This window comes from Halichoerus grypus, chromosome 5 (genome assembly GCF_964656455.1).
Source record: "Halichoerus grypus chromosome 5, mHalGry1.hap1.1, whole genome shotgun sequence".
In the NCBI taxonomy this organism is placed as follows: domain Eukaryota; kingdom Metazoa; phylum Chordata; class Mammalia; order Carnivora; family Phocidae; genus Halichoerus; species Halichoerus grypus.
In genome coordinates this window covers 60,319,471-60,345,105 of record NC_135716.1, presented here as the reverse complement: position 1 = coordinate 60,345,105, position 25,635 = coordinate 60,319,471, and the positions used below count along the sequence as shown (strand labels likewise).

Below are 25,635 nucleotides of genomic sequence, written 5' to 3'. Positions count from 1 at the left end.
AATGTTGGCTGTCAGTGTAAGGTAAGTATCTTTTATTATGTTAAACAGCTATATATACTTTGACTCCTAACTTTCAAATAAACTCAGAATTAAAGAAGCCGTTGACTATACTTTTGTATTTCTATTTCTTATTTCAGATAAAAGATGACAGAATCTTGTAAGAAAAGATGAAATAGGAAGAACACTTAAAATTACTCATTAGTAATAATAATAAAATATGGACATGCTTCTTTTCAGCCACCAATTACAACATCATTAAATTCAGTATTCATTTATTATGTCTAGTAATCATTCGTTACTTGAAAACTGTAGTTTGCCCTCTACACTGAGAGTTCTGCTATTACTCTTGTCAACTCAGGAAATGGAGAAGGCCAAACAACTTACCTTAAAACATAGGAACGCAAAGTCAACTCTATTGTCTTCCATGGGGAAGGAAATAGAAATTGCTATTCTAGTCTAATGTAACAGATAAGAATTCAGTCTAATTCATTTAATAGTCAAAATGTAGAAGGCAATATTTTGAGTGTTATGAAGGATGCTCCTGGGAGTTTAAAAAATGTGATCCTCTATGTTTGCTAAATTTATAAGGAGAAAATGAGTATACAAAAGCCTATGTACAGAGCTGAAAACAACAAGTGGCATATTTGCGTATGTGTATATGTGTATGGGTACATTTATGTTTGGAATATATTGATGTGTGCACACATTTTCATATAGCGGCTCTTGGCTTGGGGAAGGGACTGAAAACAGAAAACAGCTCAAGCTCTTCGTGAAGTGTCCTCTATCTGCAAGCACCCACAAAACCCTTGCAGCAGAGAACCAAAGTTTCCGGCACCCACCACAAAAGCTGGACTGTGGGCCTGAGAGTTTCTTCCTATTTATAGAGAATAAGGCACTTTCTAGGTGAATTCTATTTTTCAACTCAAATCAACTTCTGAATTAGTTTAAATCTTTACACTTCTGGAAACACAAGCATTAGATCACTACAAGAAGGCGTCACTTGAACTCAAAGCTACTGAGCATTGGCAAGGTTGATACTTTGAAGACAGATTTTTTTTTTCCTAGCTAAAAATAAATTTATAAACAACATATATTAAAATAATTAACAGATGATAACCTAAGGTTTGGAGTAACAAAATATTACTACAATTTTAAAGACTGAATTAAACCAAGGGGCAAACTAATTTTTTTGCTTTATAAGAAAATCATTACGGGGCGCCTGGGTGGCTGGCTCAGTCAGTTAAGCATCTGCCTTTGGCTCAGGTCTGATCCCAGAGTCCTGGGATCGAGTCCCCACGTCAGGCTCTCTGCTCAGCAGGGTAGTCTGCTTCTCCCTCTCCCTCTGCCCCTGTTCATGCTCTCTCTCTCTCTCTCTCTCTCTCTCAAATAAATAAATAAAATCTCAAAAAAAAAAAAAAAAAAGAAAAAGAAAGAGAAAAATCATTACAGCTCCCTTCCTTTAAACCATGGCATTATTTAGAGACTATTTCCAGCTCCTTTCCATGGCCTTTGACTCACCAAATGCAGACTAGCCTCTCCTGACACCAGAACCTTCTATCCCAAGCCTTTTCTTAGTGGAAAAGGTGAAAACAAGGGGATACCAAGAGCAGGTGCTTAAAAATCAGATCTGGGACAGGAATCTATTTAGCAAAGGCCCAGGAAAGGCCTGAAATATTCATGTGTCTCCTGACACCAAGGAATCATCTGGTCTGTCCCCACTATGCAACACACTAGGAGAAGGAGCATGCTCCAATGTAGCTTCACACTTAACCAGATGAATGTGGTGTGTACAACACCTGCACAGGAAGACGGAAGGGTGGGGAGTGTTCCCGCTACTTCCCAGCCCTGATTCCTGCAGTTGGGGAGTAGGGACTGGGAGCAGAGGCTCTTGAGGACCACCACGTCAACACCAGTTACGATGGACACCATCATGTCAGTGAAAAGATACTACTTAATGCCAAACAGAGACGGAAAATTCACCATAAGCTTGCACCTTATTTTTATTTACTTATTTCCATCTTGATGAAATATTTTCCTCAACTGTAGAAAAATCTAGCAAGAGAACTGATCAGCAGCAAGTTAAACTGAAACATTTATCGTACACGAAAGGCCATTCCTCACTCTGTTTGCAGGTTGCCTTTCAATAAAAATCCAACAGAAAGAACACTTTCTCCATTGACTCGGAAAGAGTCCTACTTTACTAAAGAAGCTGAAGGGGGGAAAAAAAACACCTCTAGTTCCATACTGTCATTCATAAAAAATGACTTCCATGTAAGCATCATTGTATTGCACGCAGAGACCTTTTGGTAAAATGATACGCAGGACGTTAGTCAGACTTAGAGATAGGAAAGCCAGAAGTACACTATGGAACTAAAGTCTAAACCCTTCTCTGGTGGGGGAAGATATTATTTCCTTTGATAATTATGTCTCCCTGTCACTCATGTTTCTTAACATGTCAGATATTTTTAATGGTACAAAACCCCCAAATTTCTCCTTTTTATTATCTGCCCCCGGAGTGTCAACACAACTAATTTAAATTGTGATTGCTTTTATTAAAAAATGTTACTAAATGATAGGTGACAGACAAAACTTTTAGAACCAAAACTGATTAACTTTATTTTAAAAATACAATTAAGATATTTCTAAATTACTTTAAAATGATATCCTAAATTTCCTAAATAGTATCCTAATAACGGCATTAAGCATAGAATACAAGATGATACAAGAATTGTTACTGAAAGCCTCTCACGTAGTGGGTTTCATTATTCAGAATCTCTTACAAGCCAGAACTGTGAATTAACCAAATGATACAGAGGGGTGGCTGGCAAAAAGTTAACATTTTAAAAGAAAGTGAGGCCAAATGTCAATAATTGGAGTTCAGAAATCACACTTTAAGCTAACCAATAGATCATTAATCTCCTTGAAATTACTTGTATCAGAGATCTTAAAAAGCTAAAAACATGTAATTTAAATATATTAAAATATCCATGTCCCCTATCGCAGTACATTGCTTATTAGAGTGTGAAATCAAGCATTACCACACCATTTCTGCCTGATGAGATAATTTTGGTTTTCTTGGGAATATAATGCCAATACATTTATTTTTCCCAGGAAATACTTTTGCTTTTTATTTTGAAAGAAACAAATATTTGCAATGACCAGTCCCAGGTCTGTTGAATTAGAAAAATATAAAATGAAAGATTGAAATAAGTATAAGAACCAATTTATTTTTAAAATATCGGGCAAATCTAGAGCAAGTAAACAACTTTCAAAGACAGAGGTTAAATGGATATTTCATTGATACTTTTGCTGACACCTTTATATTATTCTTGAGAAAAATAACTTAAAATCAACTTTTGTAAGGTTATAAGTCTAAATAATGTTTCTACTATTGATTTTTATATTTGGCTTATTCCCTTCTCTATTTTACATAAGGAAGAGTCCTTAGGCCACAGACAGAATCAGATATTTTAATGACTGCATAGACCACCCCCCCACTTCTTCATTTTCTTTTTGTTTTAATCTGGGCTTATGGAAAAACTATATCCCTTACATCCCTAAGCTAAAACTTTCAATATGTATTTTTCATGTATTTGCCTGAGCACTATTTTACTTTCCATATATAGTTCACTGTGACTAATGTCAGTAAACAAATAAAAATCCAGCTATGTTATATCAAAACCAAGTTTGGAAGTTTTTCGGTCTATATTATCCCGAATTATTACTTTGTCTAACTTCTCACTTTTCACCACATAGTTTTGGCACTGCATAGACAAGCTTTGGCATTTGTAAGAAGGTAGAATTTAAAAGCAATAGCAAATTACTGCTAATTTCTTCTTGATGGGTGCTATTAACACCTATTAACATCAGTAAGAGTAACAAGGTTATATCCAAGACAAAATATCAGCCTAGTCTGTATCATTAGAAACAAATGGAAACTTGGGGAAAGAATTTTAACATACTAGTAAAATATGGAATTTTTTTGTGCTGTTCTCTTACGAAGTGAATCACAACCATAAATCAGAAACAGCTTTTGAAAATAAGAATGATTATTAAGCTCTTCTAAAGGCAACTCTGAACTTGTCACTCACTTGGAATATTTCTACCTTAAAAAACAGTAATGCCTTACATGTAATTTCCTTAAGAAAAGCAAACACTTTAAAATGCAAAAAAAAAAAAAAAAAAAAATTGTATTTTACCCTAAGTGTAAAAATAAATATTTCACTAAGGAGTGGGGAAAAAATGAAGCACATTTAAATAATTTTATTGCACTGGAAGTTGCCAATTCGTCTATGAGTAGTTTCATTGCAGATGAAACGAAATCAAAATACAGGACAGATGTTGAACAAACCGCATTTAAGTTCTGTCACACACTGGCATTTTTCAAATGATTTTGGCTCATCTATTAAATAAGGTGTGTTTTGCTTGATTTTGAAAAGGGAAACATCAGGAAATATTTAAAGGCCAATTGCTGCCAATTAACTTTGATCAGTAAGAGTTCTATTTGAATCTTTCAGATTCTTCTCCTGTCTGAAATAACATACATTTATAAAATCTACCCAAACAACAACTTGATGATTAATGCCTGTTGGCAGGCCTACCACAAGCTTGCTTAACAGCAGGATATAAATAAACAACTGTCTCTATTAAGAAGAGAGTGAAGTGTAGTGATAGTCCTGTGTTCTCATGATGGAGATAGGAGAAACAATATTCATTATTCTTAAGAATGCTGCTAATCGAGATCGCCATGTTTGACAGTGCCCGTAACATAATTAATTAACCATCTTACAAAAGCTCCCCCCTGCCGAATTATAACGAGCCAATAAAATCATCAGCAGTTTGACATAAGAAATCCCGGCAACGCCAAGAGCAGAGGCCTGACTGGAATGTTATACAATTGGGCCAACCAGAAAGACAAGCAGCTGAGCCAATAGGATAAAGGTCTGCCCCCGACAGTGTATGCCAGTATCACAACTTTGTGGGATTCGGAAGGTGACCCATCTCAACAGTAACTATGGAGCTGAGCAATCTGCAGCTTCTGATACCCACACAGGTTACTATCTAAGATTCTTGGCATCAAATTTGAATCCTTACCAAGGGTCACATGGAATCTAACCTTGAAAGGCAACAGTCAAAATAAAGCAAAATCAGAAATACAATGAAGGCAAACATACTACCATATAAGCAATAATTAATTTATCTCATTATTCTAGTTATACATTCACGAAATAATAATATCTCATTGGTATTTTCAGACCACTCATCAATTTTCAGACATGCCCCAGGAAGTGTGTATACAAAATAATCAGAACTTACTTCTAAGTCATTGAAAAACAGATGTGTGTCTGCCAAGTTGAAAATCATTTCTTCCATTCGTAGTCCAAGGGAAACTGATGTAGGTGGATCCTAAAAGGAGAATTTTTCAGGTCAAGAACATGCATACTTCAGGTTCATGGAACATAGTGTTACAATAAGGGGGACTCGGGATGGAGAATGGCTGAGAGCAAGAAACTCATCGGTAGGTTGGGGCTCCAGCAGCTTTTGGACTACATGATCCAACTCCAGGGCGCAGACTTCAGTGGCTTATTTAATAAGTGACCCAAATGTTGTTGGTACTTTGCATAATGAAGAAATAATCCGCTGCTTAAAATATTACAAAAATATAAAATCTAGGGTCACTTAGACATATAAAGTAGAGGAAATTTAGTTTCATACGTCTGTTTCAGGAGCAAGAAAGTCAGTGGCTGGAGAAGACATTGTTTATGTTATGCCACAATCCATTAAGAGTATCTAAAAGCATTGCCACAAATACAGGAAAATAGATCCAATATAGATTAATTTCAGAGGGGCAATAAATACTATTTCTACTCCAGATGATAACTATCATTATTTCTTATTTATTCAGACTGCCTGCCAATTTTGAGTATACTCATAGTAGGAAGTGATGGCCATTCTAACCACCTGGCACCATGCCCAGCTCAGGGAGCTGATCTTGACATTCATGTGACACTATCCCGTTATCAAATAGCCAGTCCCATACACAAAGGGAATACCAGCATTCTGAAATGTACAATGGCTTCCATCCAAAACTTCAAGCCTTGGACACTAGTGATGAGCAGTCTGTCTGTCTCATCCAACCCATATCCTGAGGACATCTACTGGCACTGAGATGAACTCAGGGGCTATGGAAATATTTGCAGTTTTTATGGTGTTACTGTTTTGATAATGTATCAAATCCAGGAAACACCATGGTTCGTGGTGAAGACCCTGCATAATTAGCGAGGAAGGAAAAAATGTCCGTAAAGTATACAAAGATGTGATGTGAGTTTTTGAAGGTTTTACTGGCATTCTAACAACAATATTGGCTTTTACAACCATGACATTTTAAACATTTTCAAACAATAATTTCTGAATACTATTTTATTCTTACAGCAAACCTTTGGAATAAGTACAGAATCCACCTGTATCATCGTTTAACTAGGGAAGTTGTAACTGGAGAAATTATGGCTTCACATGTCACCTACCTGTTGGCATACACCCTGTGTATCTACACTGTCCGGCATAAACCTTGTATGTTTTGTGTATTGTCTTCTGAGCACGCTACCTTCATTCCAAAGCTCAAGACTTGTCTGTGTCCTGCCCCCTACTCTCCACGCATCTGTGATCTATCAAGCCCTTGAGTATTGACCTCAAGTACCATCTCCTCACGGACTTCGGGAAAGAGCAGGAAGCTCTGGAAGAAGAGCTCTAGATCCAGGCTTGACCTTTGCTCTCCCACTTTGCTGTCCTTACCTCCTTGATCTTCAGTTTGCTCATCTAACAAATCAGACGGCTGACAAGCACTTTGTTCTCACGTACAATTAAAAAAAAAAAAAAATCTCGTCTCTTAATTGGACACAATCATACCTGTTCGTACATCTTGGAGAGAGACGGAGCCTGGGATGGAGGGATGGGGGCGGAGACTGGTTCGCTATCAGGGCCAATCAGCTGGCCAGGTAGGAGTCAACCCCGCCCCTGCACCGCCCACTCCGCGGGCACTGCCCACACCCTGCCAGCAAGCCACTCGTCTACCTTTCAGGAGTCGCAGAGGAGGGACAGCTGAGGGTTTGGGAAAATAGGGCAGGGTGACACTGCTGGTCTCAATTCCTGTCTCTTCCGGCTGACCGACAGTGGCAAGGAGGCAGAAGACACAGTGTTGCCAAAAGTCAGGGGTTAGACTGGCAAAGGGGCAAAGCAAACACCCAGGGTTTATAACAGGGCAGAGGGGAAAGAAAGAGAGACGAACTGAGTGTTCAAGAGCTGGCTAGGGAAGGACAAATAAAAATACTTCCCTCAGATTTCCTGTTTGATGAGTCCTATTCCTTAGCATTCTTTAAATTGTCCCTGCTTGGGGCGCCTGGGTGGCTCAGTCGTTAAGCGTCTGCCTTCGGCTCAGGTCATGATCCCGGGGTCCTGGGATCGAGCCCCACGTCGGGCTCCCTGCTCTGCGGGGAGCCTGCTTCTCCCTCTCCCACTCCCCCTGTTTGTATTCCCTCTATTGCTGTCTCTCTCTGTCAAATAAATAAATTAAAAAAAAATTTTTTTTAATTGTCCCTGCTTAATACCACCTAAAATCCATGAAATTTTGTAGGTTGTAGAAGAATTAAAAATAGTTTACAAGTAAAGAGAAACTGTCACCGAATCTTAGTTTTATAGGAAGTTGCTCACTCACTCGGATTCCAAATCAGTAAAGTGTGCTGGAAGAAGCAAATGCTCAAATATACCCTAGAGCAGAAATAACCAGTAGAAGTTCAAACAGCTGTTCCTAAAACAAAACACCTGACTAAGGTGTTTACTCCCTCTAGCTCAGGCCAATAAAAATACACTGACTTATCTCATAACCATGTCAATGAATCTTTTTATGTGGCAAGGTGGAAGAGACTCACCACATTTATTTAATTGCCAATTCTGGAATTTATGTGCCATGGTATTGTTACTTTTGAAAAAGTATGATTTCTCCTTGATAAGGTTGCTCCCTTATACCACCATCAAAAGAATTACTCCATTGTTTGTTAATATATAGCATACTTTAACTTTACTTCATAAATTACAGTAATGACTTGCTAGTCAGAATACTAATAAATTTTAAAGGCTTGTTCAGTCTTGTGGTCAAATACAACACAGATGTTGGCCTTATTTACCTTTTAATGTTTTTCTCCTTTGTTATTAGCTGTCCTTCCTTAACAGTTTTTATACCTGCTGCTCCACAGTATTGTTACGAACCATTTACTACACCGAAAGAACAGTTTGACAGTGAACTGGAATGAGAGAATTTTAGAATAGGAAGGGGCTCTAGTTGAGAACATTGTTTTCTCAAACATTTTAAAACCACAATCCATGGTCAAAAATACACTTTGCATGATGATCTAGTATTCTCTCTCTCCTTCTTTCTTCCTCTCTCCCTCCCTCTTTCCCCACTCCCCCGTCTGTCTCTCCCACAAAAAGAGCTGAAATATAAATTTGTCAAAACAAGACGTTACCCACTGTGTGGAGTGCACTCTGAGAATTTTCCATTTCATGGCCCCCCAATGTATCAAGATCTATAGTTTGAAAAGAAGAGCTCTAGAGTACACCCACTTGGGATCTGAGAGACAGGGAAACAGGGTTGCGGCACTACTGTGATTTGCTCGTGGTACAGGGCTGGCTGGCAGGGCGCACGGCCGCCTCACTCAGAGTGGTTTACCCAAGAGGAAACTAGCAGAAGAGCAAATAGATAACCGTGTTCATGGGTTTGCTTACACTGGAGTTCTCATTTTGAGGTGAAATTTATTTTATAAAAATCTCTTAATACTTTCAGATTTTTCAAATATGTCTGATACAAGTCAAATGTGACAAAAGCTAACATTGAACAGTTAATAAATTAGTCATAGCTTGATGGCTTATTTTGGCATATTTAAAGGAAGAAAAAACCCACAGTTTTTAGACCAAAGCTGAGACATTAAAATCACCACGTCTTTGGCTTAATCTTCCTTTCTTATGCTTTGCAATAACAAATTCCAGAGTAGCAGTTATAAAATGGTTGCTTTTATAAAACCATTTTTTTGTTATATCACTTTTGAAAAATTATTTAGAACTTTGCCTCCACTTCCAAGAAACATGTCATTTAAGTAAACCTTGTTGCCAAATGTTTCCATTTTTTTCTGAACTTGACCCTTTGTGGCACTTGTCACTGTTGTTCAATATCTTCTTGACATTTCTCCTACCTGGTGCCTATAACATCATCAATATTTTTTGAGGTATCTTTCTAGAATCTGAGTACCCATCATCGATCCCTTAAATGATATGGGCCCCTGGGACTGTTTTATGCATTCCTCACTTTTGGGGTCTGCCTTACAGACCCCAACATACTCATGGCTTCAACCATCACCCCACTCCCTTCCATTAAATCTTAGATCTCAACTGTAGGCCCACATATCAATTACGTGGGGGTCATTTCTAGCTGGATGTCCCCATACAGCATCTGAAACTCAAGGTGCTGCAAGTTGGATTCATCATAGTTCCTCTCGAAACCTACTGTTTTCCTTCTTTAGGAGAATGGCAACCTACCAGCCCCAAACCTTGGCATGATTTTAAAGAGCCTCTCTTTACCCCACATCAAATCAATCATGACATCTTGCCACTTGGATCTGGAATTTATGCCTTCCTTATATTCACTACCTACCCGCGCCGCCCTCCCCTCCCCCCCGCCCCCAGCCATTGCCTCCTCTGTGGATATCTGTGATAGTCTTCTTTCCCGGGCTCTATGCCCAGGCTCTCACTATGACAATGTCACTCTCCCATCTCTTTTAGAAAGCATCCAAACACTTCAACAAGTACTAAAGGCCCATAAGTGTCCGACTCTTGCCTACCTCCCTAACATGTGAGCAATTCATAGTTTTTCAAACTGTTTTTTTTATATTGAAATCTTTTCTTCAAAAGATGACTAGGCAGAGGCCTTATATGAAAGACGGGGGTCTTTCAGATGTCCATTGACAGATAAATGGATAAAGAAGATGTGGTATATGTATACACACACACACACACACACACACACACACACACACACACAGTGGAGTATTACCATCAAAAAGAATGAAATCTGGCCATTTACAACAACATGGAGGGAGCTAGAGAGTATTATGCTAAGTGAAATAAGTCAGTCAGAGAAAGACAAATACCATATGATTTCACTCATATGTGGAATTTAAGAAACAAAACATATGAACATAGGGGAAGGGAAGGAAAAATAAGAGGAAAACAGAGAGGGAGGCAAACCTAAGAGATTCTTAACTATAGGAACAAACTGAGGGTTGCTAGAGGGGGCTGGGTGGGGGGACGGTGTAATTGGGTGATGGGCATTAAGGAGGGCGCTGGAAGTAATGAGCACTGGGTATTATTTGCAACTGATGAATCACTAAATTCTACCCTTGACACTAATAATACACTATATGTTAATTAAATTGAATTGAAATTAAAGAAATAAAAGGAGGAGCTCTGATAGACATTCCCACCAAGGCCCTTAAAAAAAAATTAGGGCAAACAATCAGTCTCCGTTGGTTATCCACATTAGTATGGTGAGGTCATCGCCCCTTCATCAGTTAAGAGTCTCATCCCTGACTTTTCCCAGCCTGGCTCCACTGTGTACCACAGCTGCATGTGCTCTTGTCTAAGGAGGGCAGAGCCATAGCCCTACATCCTTATCTCTATATCCTTGGGACCTAGCACAATATGCCTGGCACAGAGCTTTCCCAAAGTTGGGGGGAATAATAAATGAATGAAAAGCAATAAATAGAGTATTTAAAATAATTCCAATAAAAAAATTAAATTTGATCTTTAGTTAATTGTTAGCATTCAGTATTGGTTAAAAAAATTCCTAGATACCTAGCTTAGGAAAAGAAAAACAAAAACCCAGACATTTGAGTCCTAAAATGATTCTATCTAAATAATATAGTATTAAACATATTAGGAATGCCTGATTAATTGGTACCTGATGAAAGAGCAGCCCATTCTTAAAACAGCTGCTTATAAAGCCTTACTTATCTACTTACTTATGTGGTAGATAAGATTAGCATAAGATCAGCATGCAATTATTTATTTTTTAAATTCAGTAGTGGTATGCACTACAACATTCTGCAAAATATATTTTTATGTGTTCTACAATTCAGTTCCCTAGTAAAAATTGCATAGTACAGTGAAGAGGCTCAAAAAGAGAAAATACAGTCAGATACTTTATCTTTTTCCTTGGTTTACCAAGAAACAGTGTCAATTTATTATAGCTCTTATGCCCAGGACATCCTATGAGTGGAGACCTTCTTTTCAAGCTGTTCCTTACCAAAACAAAACAAACAGCATCCAACACCCCACATACACACAGAGAACTGAAATTTAACTCTGCTCCTAAATTATTTTGATAGGATATTAAATTGCAAATGTATGCTTAAAGTCATGGAAATAAAGTGAAGGAACTTGTTGCAATGTGAGGCTACCCCCCGGCTATTGCATGTTAAGTCAAAGACGATTATGTCTACTGAACAGAAAGCAGCATTTAGCTGAAAAATTAAATCACAATGAAATCTGCTGAGGACAGACCCAGGCCTAAAACAACTGTTTTGCTTTCATCCTTTATCAAGTGATCTTTAATTATCTCACTGCCTCAAGATCTTTTCCTCCTGTTTCTGGGACACAGAAACTCAAGTTGTTATCACCCTATGCTGAAATCACCAGCAGCATCCCTGGCCCATTGTCATTTTTTTGTTTCTTGATTATTTTTTTTTTTCAGCTTGATCACTGCTATTATACTAGATGTTCATGTCATGAAAATGCTTGAAAGAGAAAAAAGAAATTCTAGATAAAATTAGTACACAGAAGGGCTGAAATGCCATTAAATTCAGCCTCTAGAGAGATTTGTGTCTGTTAGTCCTGAATTCACATGCTGAAAATCTATAATCTGTTTTTTTTTTTTTTTAAAGATTTTATTTATTTGACAGAGAGAGACAGCGAGAGAGGGAACACAAGTGGGGGAGTGGGAGAGGGAGAAGCAGGCTTCCCGCAGAGCAGGGAGCCCGATGCAGGGCTAGATCCCAGGATCCTGGGATCATGACCTGAGCCGAAGGCAGACACTTAACAACTGAGCCACCCAGGCGCTCCTATAATGTGTTTTGAATAAAGGAAAAGAGTGTCTGTAAATACATGTGGGTATTAGGATATCAGAAGCCTAGGATACGGCCTCTTGTCACCCTGTTTTCAAAGATGAGCTACAGCGTTTGATAAATTATCAGGGTCATTAAATATGCAATCCATAGCAATTTAGAAATTTGATGTTACTGAGACTCAGCCACGAGATGAAGACACTGTTGTTCCTGCAAGCCTGTTCCATTTGCTTCTACGCGTCAGGCAAGGAGTTCTCTTAGGATGACTAGTAATGAAACTCCTTGTACAGTGCTTACGACGTGGCTGTCCAGCTCACCTCTTGACAGAACAAAGTCTAATACTAAACCAGGTCTAACACAAGGCATTCTCAGGGCAACTCTTTCACTGCATGGCACAGAAATTAAAGGAGTTTCTTCTAAAATAATTTTGTTCATGACCTGCGGGCAAAAAACTCTTGCATGAAAGGGCAGAAGAGCATCAGAAATGCACACGCTTATGATGGTCACACCACAAGCTTTGCAGTCACAGAGTTTAGACTGGGATTCTAAACTTTGCCAGTGACTAACTGTGTGGTGGTCAAGTTCAGTTACTTCACCTCTGAGCCTCAGGTCCTTCATCAATAAAATGGGAATAAAACCAGTGTATGTTAAAGGTTAAATTTGGTAATTTAAAATTCTGAACATAGTGCCCGGCAAGCCCGAAGCTGCTGTTGGTTCTACTACTACTGGTAGTGATGGTGTTATTTCTACCGTTCCTATCACTACTATACCAAAAGCCGTAGGTCAATCCAGACATGGGACTCCATGTTCCACTACAGAAAGGTGCATTAACATTCTACATTCAAATTGGATGTGAAGCTCAGGCTATTTAATGATAAGGGTAACCATAAATTCCCCATGCCAATATTTTTGAGATGACCATGTTTTTAAGTGCATAGTCATCAGTGAAGCTGATTTACATGGAAGCTAAACTTTTAACACCCAGTGTTACGACTCCCAGGAGGGCCTGCCTTTTATTCTCACAAAAAATAGCAACTAAGCTGTTTGGTACAAAGCTGGTTCTTACCACTAGGAGACATGACCCAACACTAGGAAACCAGCAAAAGATGTTTCATACACTGAAGATCTAGGAGCTGAGTAGGAGGTAGTGTCATTCAGATAGGATCAAGGCCCTGCACCAATTAAACTGAAACTTCAGGTGATCTTAAAAAACAAAACAAAACAAAACAACACAACCCATACACACATTACTTGCATAGCCAAGCAGTGTGATCTTGAGTTAGTCACAAATACCTCTTAGCCTATACCATTAATCATTAAAAGGTCAGACTTCGTGAATAGGCAGGTAAGCATAGTCCAAATCCATTGTTTACAGCCAATTAACAAATGGCTTGGGGAATACGTCTTGGCAAAATCTTGACCCCGCGCAAGTTTAAAAACAAGTGGCTATAGTGATACGTGGCAATAATCAGTAATTACTGAGATACGTTACAAATTTAGTGCCTTCAATGTATATAGTCCCTGAAAATGCTCAGTGCTCACAAAATGATGCTGTACTCCAGCATTTCAGGAATAAGATAATATCTTAGAGAGTTCTTGTTTGTGGTAGGGTTAAAGGATAAATTGTGGAAGCACTTTAAGAATATCACATGATATATCATTATTAGCTACCATAGTAAGAAAGAAAAGTAGGGTCTTCTAGTATCAGTTCTTCCACAAATAGCAACTCTGATTGAATCAATCATCTGACTGACTCCTGGGAAATGTATTCCATTCCTCAGCTCCATGATGTGGGCATTCTTTCCCTAATGTAAATAGTTAATTACTTACAAGTCAAGATAACATTGTACACACATTATACATAAACCTCTGTTAAATATTATTCTTACACTGATATTTGCAAGGAAACCACCTGCAGAGAACATGCCTAAGGCTAAACTCAAGCCTTAAGGAGGACAATTGGATTTACCTTTAAAATTAGCTGCCAAGCATCAAGCACATCTATAGATTAATCACATTCACTCACTGGCTTGAAACTATGTTTGATAAACTAAAATTCACCATGCTACTGAAAAAATAATAAAGAAATGTGGCACCTGCCAGGTTACTCAGCATGAGCCACTGAGATTACCTCTCTTTTCACTAGGAGTGATCAGGAAGCCTTAATCAAGCATCTTCAGTAATACTGGAGAGCTATTCAAGAAGAGATATTTGAGACAATCTCAAAATTAAGGAAGTGGTTTAGATTCACCTCAAAACTTTGCCTCACCAAAAACAGTTACGGCCTAGGTATTTGCAACAAGAATTATCATTTTATTTCTGACAGTGGATCTGCATATACTGAACTTATGGTTTAACCACTGGCCCCTACCCCCACAACTCTTGGGTTTCTTCCTTCCTAATCAACTATCTTTGACCCAAGAAGAAAGGATATACAGGATAAGTAAGAACATTCTATAACAGATTGCTAAAGGAGACTGTCTAACCAGAATCCTGAAGTTTTAAAAATGACAGTAACCAGACATTATGCATCTCTTACTAGAAGGATATACCCATCTATGAAGTCTTGACCTTCCTACCCAAAAAAAAAAAAAAAAAATCAAACCTCAATCTCATTAAGCTTCTGGATCTAGCTCCTAATTTGTAGGAAGTACAGGGGACAAGAAATACATGACAAAGGGACACAATGGGGATGTAATGAACAAAATCCAGACTCCCAGGAAGTGTACAGGACCAATGGTCTGGTTACTTCAACAAAAATACACAAGGTAAGGAAAAAAAAAGATCGCGAGAGAATCTACAGATTAAAAGACACTTGAGAGACATACGGTAATAACTTAAAAATTATAAAACCACTGGAGAAAAGACTCTACAAACTAGTAAGAGAAGACAGAAGAAAAGTATCTCAACACAGTAAAGGCCATGTATGAGAGCTCACAGGTAACAGCACAGTCAATGGTGAAAGCCTGAATGCTTTTCCTCTATGATCAGGATCAAGACAAGAATGCCCCACTTTTGCCACTTCCACTTCATATAGTACTAGAAATCCTAGCCAATGCAGTTAGGTAAAAAAAAAAAAAAGAAAGAAAGAAAAACCATCCAAATAGGAAAGGAAGAAGTAAAATTATCTGTTTGCAAAGGACACAATCTTGTATGTAGAAAACTCTAAAGATTCTACACACATACACAAAAACCTGTTAGAATAAATGAATTCAGTACAGTTACAGGATATTAAATCCAACACACAAAATCAGGTTCATTTCTGTATACTAACAATGAACAATCCAGAAAAGAAATTAAGAAAATGATTCAATTTACAGTAGCACCAAAGGAATAAAACAGAAATAAACATAATCAAGTAGGCAAAAAGCTTGTATACTGAAAACTACCAAAATGTTGCTGAAATCAAAGAAGACACAAATAAATGGAAAGACATTCAATGGGAAGACTTAATATAAAGATGTGAATAGTACCCAAAGTGCTTTATAGATTTCATGAAATGCCCACCAAATTCTCAATGCCATTTCTTGCACAAATAGAAAAATCTATCATAAAATTCATATGGAATCTCAAGGAACTCTGAATAGCCAAAACAATCTTGAAAAAGAACAAAGTTGGGTCTCATACTTCCTTGCTTCAAAACTTACTACAAAGCCACAGTAATCAAAACAGTGTGGTACTGACATAAAGACAGAGATACAGACCAATGGAATATAACAGGGTCCAGAAATAAACTCTTATTCATATGGTCAAATGATTTTCACCAGCAGTTCAAATGCAAAAGAACAAAGTTGGATTCTTACCTTATGCCATATAGAAAAATTAACTCAAAATGGATCAAAAACCTAAATTTAAGAGTGAAAGTATAATACTTTTGCAGGAAAAGCTTCATGACACTGGATTTGACAGTAACTTCTTGATATTATACCAAAAGCATAAGCAATAACAGAAAAAACAGATAAATTAGACTATATCTGAAAACTTCTGTGTATCAAAGAACCCAATTAGCAGAGTAAAAAGGCAACCTATGGGGTGGGAGAAAATATTTACAACTCATTATCTGATAAGAGGTTAATATTCAGGATATATAAAGAACTCCTACAACTCAACAACAAAAAAACAACTTGATTAAAAAAAAATGGGCAAAAGACCTGAATAGATATTCCTTCAAAGACGACATACAAATAGTCAACAAACAAAAGAAAAGATGCTCAGTATCACTCATCATTAGGAAAACACAAATCAAAATTACAATAAGATACCACTTCACACTCCTTAGGATGGCTACTATCAAAAAAAGGGGGAGGGGACAGAAAATAACAAGTGTTGATGAGCATATGGAGAAAATGGAATATTTGTACATTGTTCATGAGAACACAAAATGGTACAGCTGAAATGTAAAATAGTATGGTAGTTTCTCAAAAAATTAGGCATAGAATTATTATGTGATCCAGCAATTCTACTTCTGGGTATAAACCCAAAATAATTGAAAGCAGGGTCTCAAAGATATTTGCATTTTAAAACCTTTAATTGAAGTATAGTTGACATATTAGTTTCAGGTGTACAAAAAATAAAGCAAAAAAAAAAAGAAAAAGGTATTTGTACAACCATACACACAGCAGCCTTATTCACAATAGCTAAAATGTAGAAGCAACTCAAGAAGTGTCCAATGATGGATGGATAACCAAAATGTGATATACCCATATGAGGGCATATTACTATTCAGCCTTAAAAAGGAAGGAAATTTTGACACATGCGTACAACATGAATGAACCTTGAAGACATTATGCTAAGTGAAATAAATCATTCACAAAAAGATGAATACTGTTTTATGTGTATGAGGTATTTAGAGTAGTCAGAATCATACAGGCAGAAAGCAGAAGGGTGGTTGCCAGGTGCTGGGGGCAGGAGAGTAGGAGGAGTTGTTTAATGCACAGACTTTCAGTTTTGCAAGGTGAAAAGAGTTAGGGAGACTGGTTGTATAACAATGTGAACGTATTTACTACTACTGAACTATACAGTTAAAAATGACGAAGGGGGTGCCTGGGTGGTTCAGTCGGTTAAGGGTCCGACTCTTGGTTTTGGCTCAGGTCATGATCTCAGGGTGGTGAGACTGAGCCCCGAATTGGGCTCCGTGCGCAACAGGGAGTCTGCTTGAGATTCTCTCTCTCTCCCCCTCCCTCTCTCTCTCTGTCTCTCTCTAAAATAAATAAATAAATCTTAAAAAAATGCTTTAAAAATGACTAAGAAGGTAGAGTTTATATGATATGTACTTTATCACAACTTAACATAAAAATTAATAAGAATTAGAGAAATGTAACTTGATTATTCATTTAATAACAAAGAAATTACTATTAATTTGCTAGATAGCTAAAGTACTGGGTATCATCTACTATTTCTAGTCTAAAAAATTCTTTTAATGGAGTCTTAAATACATATGGAAATAAATACAAATTAAATGATATATCTGGGATCTGCTTTCAAAAATAATCATAGGACAGAGCAGGGCAGGGGAGGGATGTGGTGAGGTTGCAGATACAATAAGATTAACTAGGATTTGACAATTGTTAATTTAGAGAGGTTACAACGAGTTTCATTATACTATCCCATCTACTTTTGTATACGTTTAGAAGTTAGTATAATAAATAAATTTATTATAGTAGTATATTTATTATACTATAGTATTTATTATACTATAGTATTTATTATATTTATTATTTATATAGTATACTATAGTATTTATTATAGTATACTTAAATATAGAAAAAATACTCACCAAGATAAGATTGGTTGTCTTTTGGTGATGAAACTATGGATATTTATTTTGAAAACTTAAAGCACACTCACACCATACTTTTAAAATGTCAAAAACATTTTTTAAAAGTCAAAATTGCAAAAGCCTGGCAGAGTTCCTCAGCATATCACCGTTTATTGAAAAGAAGGCGCTAGGCCTTGCTTGGTAATCCTTACCCAGGCTTAAGTGAGCTTTAGGATATACACAAGAATCTATGTCAGACACCGCTTTGCCTGTATTAACTCTACTAATTTTTATCACATGGGATGTTCTTTTCCAGAAAACCAGGGGAACTTCTACATTTATAATTGAAGCCACAGGACCTCCGTCTCATGCATTGAGGAATGGCCGTATCACATTGCAACGCTGATCGGCTGCAAAGGAGAATTCCCAGTGTAATTTAAGAATAGCAGTAACCCTAGAAGCATCTCATTTAGGGCCTCCGGCATTTAGGTTTTGGTTGTAAGGCTCCGGTGGATCCTGATTTGTTTTTTTTTTTTCTCTCATCCACAATACTAGTGTTATCATCTGACATCCTATTATTGGCTATTTCTTACGAGTTAAGTGATTATAGCTACTGGAGGAGAATGGTTGTCACGAATAACACAAGGAGACTTGTTTCTTTTGTAATACTGTTATTCCTTTGGAGATTTTGTGGTTTCACCCTTTGTGGATTTCTAGTGGCATTCCTTCAGAACAGTTGTGCCCCAGTCAAAAACCACTGTTGAAGAGTTACTCCTTCTCTCCCAGCAGCCTCTACTCATTTATAAGCTCTGGGAAGGCAGGGATTGTGGCCAGCTCTACTACACTATACAAGTGTATATTACAAATATATGCTATAGATACTATATGCTATATATAGACAATATGTTATATATACAAATATATACTATTGATATATTTGCTTAATAAATTATGAAAGACTGACTTTCTGAATGACTTGTTAGTGTCAGGCCGGGAAACAAATAGCGTCTCAGGCAGGAGAAGGGTGGGTAGTCAGGTGCGTATCTTGGGCACTGTAGCCGGTATAACATGGGAGGTTTTGTGTGTGCAACTTGAGAAGGGTGCCATTTGGTAGTACAATTTTCTGAATTATTTCACTCACAACTAAACTACTGCCAGAAGTATAAGGTACTAAGTGCCTTCTATTATGACAAATTATTTTGACAGAGTCTTAAATTTGAGGTAGTCCTAGCATGGAGAATACACGGTATTAGCAGAGTACCTTAGCCAATAGGGACCTCATGGCGAATTCCTCTAGGTCCCTGCTGATGGGGGGCAACGGGTAAATTCTTACATGACTTTTGCTTTATTCCCGTGACCAGGTTGAAGTTCACGCTTCTCAGATTATTTTGTTGCCCATTTATGTTGAGAAATATTATAGTTGCAACTGCATTGCTAATTCCATTATTTGTACTTTTTTTTTTTAAGATTTATTTGAGAGAGAGTGCATGTGTGTGTGCACAGGGGGAGGGGCAGTGGGAGAGGGAGAGAATCTCAAGCAGACTCCCTGCTGAGCATGGAACCTGATGTGGGGTTTAATCTCATGGCTCTGAGGACCATGACCTGAGCCAAAACCAAGACTTGGACGCTCAACTGACTGAGCCACCCAGGTGCCTCTGTACATGATACTTGATCTTAACTATCTTTTAAGTAAGTGCTGCAAAAAATATTTGAAGGGTCATATGCACTCATCCTCAATTCTCACTTCCTAGCTTCAAATGGCAATTTAATCTATTTTTAATGTCAAACATGAACCACCCCCACACCCCCCACCACACACACACACACACACACACACACACAGAATTGAGTCTGATTCCAAATGATTTTCTTAACCCATTTTTATTTACTTTCCCAAAAATTCTACTTCTCTGTGTGTCTCAGAGTGTCCATGGTCCTTTAAGCCTCAAAACAGAAAGTTTAAAGAAAACCTGTTTATCTCTTCTTGGGTTTTTAGAATAGGATCTAGAATGTTTCTTTGAGTATAAAAATAAAATACTTTCTTCTTTCTCTAGAAATCTTAAAGCTAGCCATTCACCTAACCATAAAAATATCTTCCTTTTATGTAATTGTATTAAAAGATACTTCCCTAGATTTTTACTTTTGATTTAAAAATGTTACAACTGCCAAATATTACATCAGATAATATACAGTCCAAAGAGAATAACCATGTCATTTCAGTTTTACTATAAGAACAATTAAAAATAGTACCAAATATTAATAAGGAAGCAATTTTTCTTTACTGCTTAGATATACCAGTAAAGCATTAAGAGAAAAAATTCTTCCCTATTTAAAACAAAATTTTTTGAAGTATGCTCTACACCCAATATGGGGCTTGAACTCATGACCCTGAGATCAAGAGTCACATGCTCTACTGACCGAGCCAGCCAGGCGCCCAAAACTGTTCCTATTTTAAATGTAACTCTGGTTCCGACTGACACACCCTGGGACATTTGCCTTTTTATTCCTTTTCTTTTACTATCTTATTTTTCTAAACCGAAAAGCAAAAAAAAAAAAAAAAGGTAAAATAAACCAAGCAAGCACAAAAAGCAATAGATATTTATCCAATTTAAATTCTTTAAGTTGAGACCTTTAAAAAATATTTTAATACCTAAGTCATTGTTCCAATTTTATTTTTTTTAGATTTTATTTATTTATTTATTTATTTATTTATTTATTTGGGAGGGGGAGAAACAGAGGGAGAGGAAGAGGGGGGAGGAGAGAATCTCCAGCTGACTCCACACTGAACTCCTAGGGCTTGATCTAAGGATCCTGAGGATCACGAACTGAGCTGAAACCAAGAGTCTGACCCTTAACCAACTGAGCCACCCAGGCACCCATATTGTTCCAATTTTAGATAGTTACAGCATTCTGAATTAGTAATTGGGTTCTACAAAGTCCCTACGGTGTTGGGGATTTATTTTTCTGAAAGTAAAAAATATATATATATTACTTTTAAATTTTTATCTATTCTATTTTCAATTTAGAAGCACATTTTAAATATACGCTAGGTGTCTTTTGTGTCTCTCCTTTTTGAATGTGCACCCTATTACATCTATGAGATCAAATCTACACAAACCCCTAGCAATTGCTATTCTTCTTTGGATCAAAAAATAGAATATATTATGTTTTTAAAAATGCTGTTAAAGTATTAATCTTAGGCTAGAAAGGGTTACTAGATGATGGTTCAAATGCTTCCAAAGTATGACTAGTTCTTCAGGATATGGTACTTAGATTTTGAATTTGTAGAACTTAGGATACGGTTCCTAAATTATATCTGCACTGATCCTATGTGGGCAGCTAAGCCTCCCTTGGCAAGCAATTACTCGGCTGTAGTGGCCCAGGGAGGTGTGATGCTAACAATGAGGACAGGTTTAGGAGGATTTGTTGGTCAATGTGAAAATCTTGTAAAGTATGCTCACGCTGACAACAAATCTTTGGGCAGCATCAACCAAATGAACGCAAAAATGCCTGTTTTGGACCCCCTCAACAAGTCCTTATTTAGAATGCTAACCTTGCAGCCACAAACAAGGCCTGGATGTCATTTAAAATAAAATCTCACTCAGGATCTTTTGTTTTGGGGGAAAAGAAGCTGAAAAACAGGAATGGGCACTCTGAGTACAGGAGGGGCCTATTTTTCCTCCGGCCCCATGCTGGCTGCTCACAAGGGAAGGATTACAGAGAAGATTAGGAAAATTAGCTTCCTTATCTGAGAGAAGAAAAAAAAAATTATGCAAAAATGTTATTTCTTTTAAAAAATATCACTGAAAGTGTTATGTAAGTGATCTATACAACCTGTTCGACCCAAAGTCTCCACCGTTTTCCTTCCCCCTGTGTAAAGTCATCAATACCATCAATGGAATATTAACTTCTTGCAATTTTAGGAGCTCCTATCACTAAACAGCCGGCACAAAATGCCACGTTTTAGGAGCCCAGTGTAGTTCTGATGCCAATTAAGGAATAATCTGGATTACCATGAGAGAGTGTATACACGTGAAAAATAAACCACAATTGAACTACTGACTGAATGATTAAAAACAACCAAACAAAACCAAACCCAAGCTTGTGGTGGGGCTAATCAGGTCATTTTTACTGATTAGATATGTGACACCCAACTACTTTAATTTTCTCCTTAAGAGACTCCCTTTCAACATCATGAAAATAATACCCACGTGGAAAGTAAGAAAAAGAGCTTCACCATTCCAAAGATTAATTTTGATTGTGGAGAAAGCTCAATGAATCCCAAACATGGGACAACTGCCAAGAAGTGGTACAAAGTGGGAGGAAGAAGAAGAAAACCAGAGCAGACCCAGGGTTGGCCTCGACACACAGTGCCAATGAAAGCCTAAACAGCTAATCCAATCAAAAAAGACCTATCTAGATTTCATCTGTAACCACTCTCCTATCGCTCCCTTTCCTAGTGTTACAGCCATTTTCTTCAGCCTTGATTATTTCCTACCAGGAGAACTGTGATGATCTATTCTGCTATGAGTCTAATCTTCCAAACTGTATAATTCCATCATGTGCCTTTTTAATAGTTATTATTTTAATATTTAATTTTGTTCGTGGCATCCCCACACCTACGGTACAAAATCTCAACACTCAATGTTCCCTGCAGCCCTCGTTTGAGGGCAATGGACCCATCACGAGACTAGATTATGTTCCTGGTGTTGTCAGTTAATAGATGTGCTTCCTGGAGCCGATCATTTAATTTTTCTGAGACCCGGTTTCCCCATCCGAAAAAAAGAAGAAACCAGTTGGATAATAAATGTGAAATAGGCGTGTAAACTATACAAGCTCAACAAAGGTATGGTATTTTTATTACCATTTCAATAAATTTTCTGCTACTCGTCTTCTGCCAGTCTGGTCCTCTAAACACATTTCATAGATCTCCAGCCATTTTGCCTATCTTTTCCCTAAACAGTTATGCTCTGCTTCCACCTCTCCCTCTCTGCTACCTGCAACAACAGAATACTGCCTCTCTGATTGCCCACTCCCTTCTCAGAATCCCCAAGTAAGCAAAAGCTCTTATTGATGGAATGCCTAGAAGTAGTTTTCTAGATGGTGTACATTGTTTTCCCAGGAGTGCTGTGACTGCGTTCATTTTATAGATGGGAAGATTAAGACAAGCAAGCGAGACTCAGAGATATAAGGGGGCTTTCCTGAGGCCGCAGAACAAGGGAGGTCCAAAGTGGGTGGTGGCAGGCCAGTGTTGTGCATAGAAAGCTGTGATTTGCGCTCATTCACTGCATTCCCTTTCATAGGTCTGCAGAAAAATAAGGCCACATTCAATAAGGTGGTAGGAATACACATTTCACCGTCTGCCAGTTAGGAGGAAAGGGCTAGCAGTGAAAGGGAAAGAGAACAACCGTCAAGTTAAGGACAAAGAAATGAATGGAGGAGGATCTTTCAGCTGGACAGCCCTCTGACAGTCAAAAACACTGTCTTTTTGAAACAAAAAACTAAAGGTAAAAAAAAGCTTTTTGTTTGTTTTGAGAGTTTAGATTCTACGTCATTCCGTGGTATCTAAAAGTTCTGCTTGGAACCGTGACTTATTTCATCATCTTGGTCTAACTCGGCATTGATATCCAAAGAAGAAAGTAAAATCAAGGAAATCGTGCTCTGGGATTGAACTGGCCACTCATTACTCCACGACACACCTGTCACGTAGCCTTCAGGCACTGGTCTGCTGCTGCGGAAAGTGTGCTTTGTGTTTCACTCATCTTCACTGAGAGCCATGATTGCTTGCCACCTGTCCACCAAAACTCTGTTTCTTCCCGGACACACAGCTAGGTGACATATGCTTCCCAGCCTCGTTTGCACTGGGCCATGTAATAAGCAGAGGTGTGTGCCCCTTCTAAGCCTAGTCCGTGTAGCCTCCCGTTCATGCTCCCCCTGCTTTTTCACCCTGTGGGTTAGAAAGCTGATGACAGTGATCATAGAAGCCTCAGAAGCTAGATGGTGAGATGGCACAACCATGATCTGCACTACCAAACCTTGCCTAAATCAAGCGACCTGGAAGATCCACTCGAGACCACTAACTAAGAAAGAGAGAAATTTCTATTGTCACGACATATTGGGCCTATTGGTTACAGCCACTGCACCTACCCTAACAAATTCACGTGGTGTCTTGTGCTTCACTGGGCACCCAGACGCAGACGCATGATACCCGCACTGAGTTTACAACCTAGTTGGCCACAGTGTGCGTGTCACTGAATTGTCCTGATGTCCCGGGGGCAGGAGCCAAATGAATCACCACAAAGTTCAGAGCATGATCTAGAGTAGAGGCAGGCCCACTTTTTCTCTAAAGGGACAGACAATAAAGATTGGAGAATTTGCCGTCCATATAAAGTCTCTGACACATCTTCTTCCTCCTCTCCTTTTTCATAACCCTTTAAAAATTTAAGTAACATTCTTAGCTTGAAAGCCCTATAGAAACAAGCCATAAACCAGATTTGGCTTATGGAATATGGTCTGTCAATTCCTGGCCTAGACCCTTTGTCCTGATTTTTTAAAAATCCAGTGGAAGAAAAATATTTCATGATGTATGAAAATTACATGGAATTCAGATTTAGGAACTATAAGTAAAGTTTTATTGGAATACAGATACATTTATTCATTCGCCTATTGTCTGTGGCTGCTTCTGCACTCCTAGGGCAGAGGTGAGCAGTTAGGAAGGCATATGGCCCATAAAGCCTTCATTTTTGGTAAAGGGTCAGCTAATAAATATTTCCCAGCCTCTGGTCCAGAGCTTCCTAAAGAGGGATTATTCTGTTGAAGTAACCAGATCCTTCACAATCCAAGGAGGACACTGCTACTTTGGGGCCATGCCAAGAATTCAGCATCTAGACCAGCCACCACAGAAGAGGATCATCCCTCAAAAGATTTTGGAGCTTAATGTTTCGCTCTGAAACAGGGTAATAAGAACAGCAACCTTTACTGGTTAATGGGAGTGTTCGAATGAAATTGGTCTGCTCAACTCCTGTAAATTTTTTCTCTGCTCAATGTCCTAAATGATTACACTATACACTCACTAGGGAGGCTTAGTTGATTTAAATTCATCCTTCTAGAAGTCTGGTGCATTATAAAACAAATGTTTAGACAGCAGATACAAGACCAATCAGTGACATATGCTGTTTTCATTATTGGGTTATTGTTGCTAATAAGACATAGTGCTGGGCCCTTTAAATTCAAGACACAACTTAGATCTTTCTTCTCCTGGCTTTACTAAGGTGTATTTGACACAATTGAATTCTTCAAACAATTTGGCAAGTCAAGTCACCAGTTTTGTAGATGAAGATACTGGAGCTCAGGGCGAATAAACAATTTACCCAGGGTCAAAGAACTGAAAAGTCAGAGCTTCGGTTTGAGTCTAGATCTATATGAATTCAAATCTGATGCCTTCTATCTTGCAATAGGTGGATCTCATATTGGTACTTGGTAAATTTAAACCACATATTAACACATATTACTCCCTGGCCACTATGCCCCAGATTCAAGGTTTTGTTTTGTCGGTTGTTTTGTGTTTTTTTGATAGTCAAGGTTCAACTACATTAAAACAAAACTCGTATTTATTTTATGCCAGACATTTGGGCTATAACCCCTTCCAAGCCTGAGTTTCCTTATCTGTAAAATGGGCTTGGTAATAGCAGTTTAAGAGGACTAATGTTG

The 25,635-nt window shown here is 38.0% G+C and overlaps 1 protein-coding gene across 1 annotated transcript in view; it reads right to left on the bottom strand.

Annotated features, from left to right (window-relative positions):
• Positions 1-25,635, bottom strand: part of EYA1 (EYA transcriptional coactivator and phosphatase 1) — a 168,323-nt gene that overhangs the window by 46,124 nt on the left and 96,564 nt on the right. Inside the window, exon 12 of the mRNA XM_078072305.1 lies at positions 5,317-5,406. Within this exon, the coding sequence (XP_077928431.1) occupies positions 5,317-5,406 (90 nt within the window). The remainder of the gene's footprint in view (positions 1-5,316; positions 5,407-25,635) is intronic.